We start from the raw sequence: 6730 nt of genomic DNA, 5'->3' as shown, positions 1-6730 counted from the left end.
TATTCCTCCACACAAGAATATAGAGTATGAGTCACATATATGTTTGATTCAAAATATTGTAGGTATTTGTTATTTTTATATGTAATATGTGATAACCAAAATGTTTTATTTATAAATTAATAAATTTATTTACTTAGCATTAAGTTGGTTTGTTGTAATATGATGATTGATATATCATGGCTGATCTTTATGATCATAAACATAATGATGAATTTACTTATTATTATATATTTTTTTGGCTTACAAGATAATGATGAATTTGCTTATTATTATATATTTTTTTGGCTTACAACATGTCATATTATATTTGAGTTATTAAGAGAGATATTAAATCTTGATGGTGTTGTCTTAAAAAATAAGACCACACAGACAAATAAAAATCATGTTATTAATAAAATTGACCTAACCAATCATTAACGCAAATATAGATAGATTCATATATTTTGTTGAGAGAACATTTATATTGTGTTATTTTCTTTAGTTAAGAAGTCTTTATTTTTTTATTTTTGTAAAGTTATTTTGGCCAATTATTATGTTTTTAATATTATCTTATATTTTATAAATTTTCATATTTTTTTTGGGTAAATAGAATTTAAAATTTTTAATTTACAAAGTGAAAATCACAAAACATGTTTTTTATAATTTCAAATAAGATATTTACATGTTAAAAATGATACCTTGCACTATTCTATTATTGACAACATTAATTATTTTAATAATTAATAAATAAAAAAATATTATACAAATTACCATTATAATTACAAAAAAAATCAATATTAAAATATCATAATTATAATTAACAAATAAAAACAACATTAACAATTAGATTTTTTTTATTAGACTTTCTCCTACATCCTTTGCTTTTTTCACCACCATGTTGAAATATTGATTTTGAATTTTGGATTACACTCATGGATTTAAGTTTAGAGTTTATGAAATTGAAGTTTGAATATACAAATTTAGGGTTTTAAAATTTAGAATTGTTAGAGATTGTGGAATCTGGTTCGGGGTTATTGAATTAGAGGTTATGGATTTTCCAGCAACAATGTGCTACTTTGTGAACAGTTTTTTTTTTTTTTTTTTGAAATAATTGGCTTAATAAGCCACCGTACAACATTTTTTTAAATTATAAAGAAGTTTGACATGTTTATTTTTAAAAAAATTAATTTTTTATTTTAAATTAATAAATTTTTAGTGTTTTAAAATTATTTTAATATATTAATATTAAAAATAATTTTTTTAAAATAAAAAATATTAATAATATATATTTTTAACATGAAAGATTATCTCAAAAACGAGTGGAACTATATTAGTTATTATTGCAGGCACTGTTTCTTTATCTTTCTTCTCTTGTTTTCTTTTAGCAACCCTTTTCTAGACAATCAGAAAAGGCGAGAGGAGAAATGGAAAGAGAGGAAAAAGAGCTGGAGGATGAAATCAAGTTGGCTGGAAATGCACTTCTTTCATCTCCATCTTCCGTTTCGCAACTCCTTCTCTTGCTTGAGGTAATTTTTTTTCTTTTATCATCTCTCCACTTCACTCTTTCTCTACTGTAATTTTTTTTTTTTGGAATAATAAATGGTATGTCTTGGGGTTTCTGTTTTCTAAGTAATTGAGCTTTTTTATTAAATTAAATTTTCTGTTTCTGCCGACATTTTTTTATGTGGGTGGAAAATGAATTACAACTATCTTGAATCGGCTAGAGTCAGCTATTTTTTAGGAGGTGTTTTTTTTTTTTTGTTTGTTTGTTTAATGAAACTCAGGTGTGAATATATCAGATTAATTTGGTTCGACTTCATTATGCGGGTGCATCTTCTTGTAAGCTTTGGTTTGGTTGATATTATAAAATTTGTTTTCCAATTTTGCACTGCATTTCTTTTAAAGTTACAAGGGTGTTCTGAGGTTGATGTTGCATGTAGAATTTAATTTTGGGTTTTGAGTCCAACTTGAAGTAAAATAAAGTTCTTGAAATGGAATTGGTTGAAGTTTGTCCTGCTGTTGTTATGCCAATATTCAGTTTGAATGCAATCTAGAATGCGTTTTGGACTTCTTTTGGTTTTTTGGTTGTCAGTAATTTTGATCAACCTGAGGTTCCTATTGATCTTGTTGATTATCTGACTTGTACTGGGAAAAGTCACACAATACTTAAAATGTCTCAACCTCCGAGGTGAAGATGTCGGTTGGAGTGTTTTATCTATTACCCTCTATTTACAATCTGTTAAGCTCAAATCTTCTTGTCTCTCTCTGTTTAAATGCAGATGCAAATGCATTGTCTCATTCATTTTCCTTTTGTTTTCTTTTCCTTTTTCGTAGAAACTTGAGGATTGTTTAAAGAGAGTGAATCAATCTCCTTCCAAATCAATGCAAAGGGCAGTAGAGCTTGCAATGAAGGCACTTATGGCCAAAGAACTTTTGAATCATTCAGATGTGGATGTGAAAGTTTCTGTTGCATCATGCTTCAATCATATTTTAATAATAACAGCACTAACTTTTTCATATGATGATGAACAAATGAAGGTACCTACCCCTTTATGTGTCTCATGTTTCTATTTCCAAAGGGACTAAGAATTTATTTGGTGCATGATTGTAATTGCATAGTCTTGTGCGTACGCCAAGATACTTTAAACTGACTGTGTTTTCAATTTTCATAGTCTTGTGAATGTGTATTTTGTCTTGCTTTTACTTGTTTTATCTAACAATGGATTGTTTTACAGGAAATTTTACAGCTGATTGTAGCTTCATTTGAAAATATATCTGACACCTCAAGTCCTTCATATCATAAAAGGGTTTTGATTCTAGAAAAGTTTGCAAATGTCAGATCATGTGTTTTGATGGTGGATCTTCAATGTTATTCCTTGATCATGGAGATGTTCAAACATTTTTTGACAAATATAAGGTGAGATTGACCGAGTGCAAATTTTTTCTTTTTCTGTCAACTTGTCTCAGCTAATTCTCGAGTAAATTAGTTTTGTTACTTTTTCAGCTTTTGTTCAGGTGGTCTTCGATCTTTTATATTTTGCCACATATAGCTGGTTTTAAATAATTAGGACTTGAATGCTATTTTTTTTTCCCATCTGTTTTTGGAACACACTAAGTAATCCACTCATGTAGCATAGCTTGTTGGCAATGATTCATATTGCAATGCTTTTTTTTTTTTGTCACTCTTCGTGCTTCTGTTACTTAAGAATTGTATCCTTTATTATAAACATTCTGGTCTGTCTTTTGGTTGTACAATGCTTGCTGAACCAAAAAAGGCAGATATGCTGATTTCCAAAAGTATCAACGAGTTTTTCCCCTTCTATGGGAAATAATGTATCAGTTGCATGTGCTTAATTTTATTTAAGTATGATAGTATGCCAATAAATCTGAGTGTTTCATGGAAAAGATTGTAACTCACACGTGTATAAATGCATTTCTTTTTCATAGCATGGATTATAATTTTTGAACTGAATGTGCACATTTTTTAGGGAACACCATCCTGACATTGTATATTCATCTATGGGGCTAATTATGATTATAATCTTGGATGAAATTAAAGAGATCCCATTGGAGATTGTCGACCTCCTTTTGGAATGTATAAGAAACAGAAACCAGGTGAATGCATAATCAACTTTTCTTTTTATTTCTTTTTTCTTTTTTCCCATCAAACTTGTATAGATCTTTATTATTAAATGATCAAGTATTTTTTTTCTTTTCTTTTTTCACCAGGATGTTTTGCCTATTGCACAAAAACTTGGAGAGAGAATATTTGAAAATTGTGGATCAAAGCTTGCTCCCTACATGCCTCAGGCAAATTATTGTGGCCAGCCACATATTAGGGGCAAGCTGCAGGACTCAGGAAGTCATACTGAGGTTGTTGTATTTATCTCATTTCACATGAAAACTGGATCTCTTTAATCAGTAGGATTCACCATACATTCTCGTTGCAGCTACTTGTGAAGGATAACAGTGATAGAGGAGAAGGCTGTGGATATCAGGTTTTTGAAAAGGAGGGGAATAGTGAGGAAAGCAGAGAGATCAAAGAAAATGCTCCCTACATGCCTCAGGCAAATTATTGTGGCCAGACACATATTAGGGGCAAGCTGCAGGACTCAGGAAGTCATACTGAGGTTGTTGTATTTATCTCATTTCACATGAAAATAGGATCACTTTAATCAGTAGGATTCACCATACTTTCTCCTTGCAGCTAGTTGTGAAGGATAACAATGATAGAGGAGAAGGCTGTGGATATCAGGTTTTTGAAAAGGAGGGGAATAGAGAGGAAAGCAGAAAGATCAAAGAAAAGGATTTCAAAGAGAAGACACTTAAAGAGGAAGGTGAGATTGTCCTAAGGGAGTTTATGAAACAGAAGAGAAGTAGAAAAGGGGTCCAAAAGAAGCAGAAGGTTAGCGTTCCACAATTTTTTCCTTGCTTCTTAGTAAATCTAAATTTTGTAACGTGACCATTGTCATAGTTGCTGGGAAGAGTTTTTCGGGCTGCATGATTTTTCTGTTAAATTACTTTGTAAGTGTGAAGCAAGGCATTTGAGTTTTACAGTCCAGTTGGATTTACAATGCATTTACTTCACAGCCAGTTGTGAAGGAGAAGAATGATGGAGAAGAAGGCAGCGAAAAGCAGGTTTTTGGAGATGAGAATAGCAAGGAAGACAGAAAGGAGAAAATCAATAGAGAAGAAGGTTGTAAAGAGCCAGGTTTTCAAGAGGACCATAGTAAGGAAGGCAAGAAGGCCAAAAAGAAGGTTTTCAAAGAGAAGAAAAGTCAAAAGGAAGGTGTAGATTTCCTAAGTGTGAGAAGTAGAAAAAGGGTAAGAAAAGACCAGATGCTTAGTATCCCAATTGATGTTGCCTTCTTTGCCTCTTGGTTGATTGTATTTTGTAATGTGATTTCTCTTGCCTCATGATTTACTGGAGCAGTTCTTTTTTGCTGATATGCTTGTTTAATAAAGTTTTTCCTTTTCTGTTTTGCAGGGTAAACGAGAACTTAAATTTGAGGGAAAACAAGCCATGGACACTAAGTGCAGTCAGCGGAAAATGCATGAGTTTCTTTCAAACTTAAAGGGGAAGAAGAGAAGCATAATTGAAAATTCAATCTTCTCTGCCTTCCTTGATATTCCTAGATGCCCCATTAATCGCAATCTGACAGCAGCTCTTATTGAATGCTATGATTCTGAAAAGGATGCATTTATTGTAGCAGGCCAGCCACTCAAGTTCTGTGGCAAAGAAATTGAGAAATGCATTGGACTCAGCTTTGAAGGGAAAAGGGTGGACATGAATATTTTGGGAGGGGATATTGATCCTCAAATTGCATGGAAGTACTTCGAAATAGTGAAAGGAAATGCAAGAATCAAAGAGAAGCCAACAGATGCCAGTAACGAAAAGGTTGATGGAGAAACCAGAAGTCCCTTTTTGATATCTGAAAGTTTGCTTCTGCAAAAACTAAACCATATGAGTGTCGGCGGAAAAGGGGAAGCTGAGGACTTCCTTCGTCTATCCATTTTATACATGTTCAATGTATATTTCTTTCCATCCGCGTCCAAATATATATATTGGTGGCCGCTCAAATTCCTAGAAAATCTACATGATTTTGGCTCATATGCTTGGGGACGGGCAGCATATGACTATTTACATATATCTCTAGAAAAAGCAGCAAGCAAGTTGGCATGTCAGAACAAATTCTACGTGTCCTTGAATGCATGTATTCCATTGCTGCAGGTATAATGGCATTATTGACTAAAAGTTAGGCTTAATTGTTATTTTTTGGATTTCACATGTTTCTTTTGAATTTCTCTTAGACACTGGCAACGGAACGGATCAGCAAGTTGCAGGCCCAAGCTCCTCCAACAAACCTAAATCCCTCTGTGCTCAATTATACTAAGAAAGAGAGGAGGTCATTCGATGCAATCCAAAAGGTGTTGGCCAAGCTGCAACCTGCTGAGGTAATATGGCAGCAAAAGCAATAATGATTTGTCAAAACCAGTCATAATATTCAATTTCAACCACAACTCTTTTATATAATTGCTCAAAATAATGTCACTATAGATACGTCTTGCATTCTTTTTTCAATTTACCATGTAAAGAAAAAATCAAAGTTTTAATTGTTTCTTGCTGAGATATATAGATCAAGAAATGCAAGGATTGTGAAGGTGTCAAGAACAGTACTCGGTTGCAAGGAGGAGCCAATGTGAAACGCACAAAAAGGCGGAAAACTCAAAATGAAGAGGATGGGGGGTTGGTAATTACGATATAGCTCTTGTAGTTCATGATCTGCAGCAAAATGAAATGGTCTAACTGTACCGTGTTAGTAGAGAGAGATAACATTGGCATTATTATTTAAACTCACTTTTGTTTATTATTATCATATGTTAATATATTTATTTTTTATTTTTTATGTCTGAAAGATACGAACATTTTACCATTCGTTTTTTCCTTTTTTGGAAGACCATTTGGCATTAGCCAAAATTAGCATTACATTAAAATTACAATTAAAAAAAAAACCCCTAAAACAGAACTTTTTTATTTTTTGCTATTTTATCCTTGCACTTGCATGATGTTTGTATCTATTTATATATTATCATCTTTTATTTGCATTCTATTGTAAGAGCGAGGTCCAGGAGTGTTCTATCAGTTAATTAAAGATCAATTTTAAATAAAATAAAATAACTAATTTTATATAAAATAAAATTAATTAATTGCTGAGAAAAAATTAAAAGAATAAAGATAAAAATTTTAAAA

The 6730-nt window shown here is 31.8% G+C and overlaps 1 protein-coding gene across 6 annotated transcripts; it reads left to right on the top strand.

Annotated features, from left to right (window-relative positions):
* The first annotated feature begins 1319 nt into the window (after nucleotides 1–1319).
* LOC105131928 (uncharacterized) lies at nucleotides 1320–6386 on the top strand. 6 transcript variants are annotated; one of them, XR_843519.1, is made up of 11 exons: nucleotides 1320–1505; nucleotides 2314–2517; nucleotides 2715–2896; nucleotides 3468–3594; nucleotides 3709–3852; nucleotides 3930–4109; nucleotides 4187–4384; nucleotides 4570–4803; nucleotides 4967–5660; nucleotides 5791–5934; nucleotides 6117–6386. XR_843519.1 is itself a non-coding variant. In XM_011035146.1 (11 exons), exons 1-11 carry the CDS (start codon nucleotides 1404–1406, stop codon nucleotides 6243–6245), a joined length of 2208 nt encoding a protein of 735 aa, XP_011033448.1. In that variant the 5' UTR covers nucleotides 1320–1403; the 3' UTR covers nucleotides 6246–6386. The 6 variants fall into 6 exon arrangements, 5 of the variants coding, with proteins under 5 accessions (XP_011033448.1, XP_011033447.1, XP_011033446.1 ...); XM_011035146.1 differs by having other exon boundaries at nucleotides 3709–3780; nucleotides 4038–4109; nucleotides 4967–5710; XM_011035145.1 differs by having other exon boundaries at nucleotides 3709–3789; nucleotides 4047–4109; nucleotides 4967–5710.
* The last annotated feature ends 344 nt before the right edge of the window (nucleotides 6387–6730 follow it).

The sequence above is a fragment of the Populus euphratica genome, unplaced genomic scaffold (genome assembly GCF_000495115.2).
Source record: "Populus euphratica unplaced genomic scaffold, PopEup_1.0 scaffold73.1, whole genome shotgun sequence".
In the NCBI taxonomy this organism is placed as follows: Eukaryota; Viridiplantae; Streptophyta; class Magnoliopsida; order Malpighiales; family Salicaceae; genus Populus; species Populus euphratica.
Note: the sequence above shows the minus strand (reverse complement) of the source record. Positions and strands in the feature narration are given on the sequence as shown.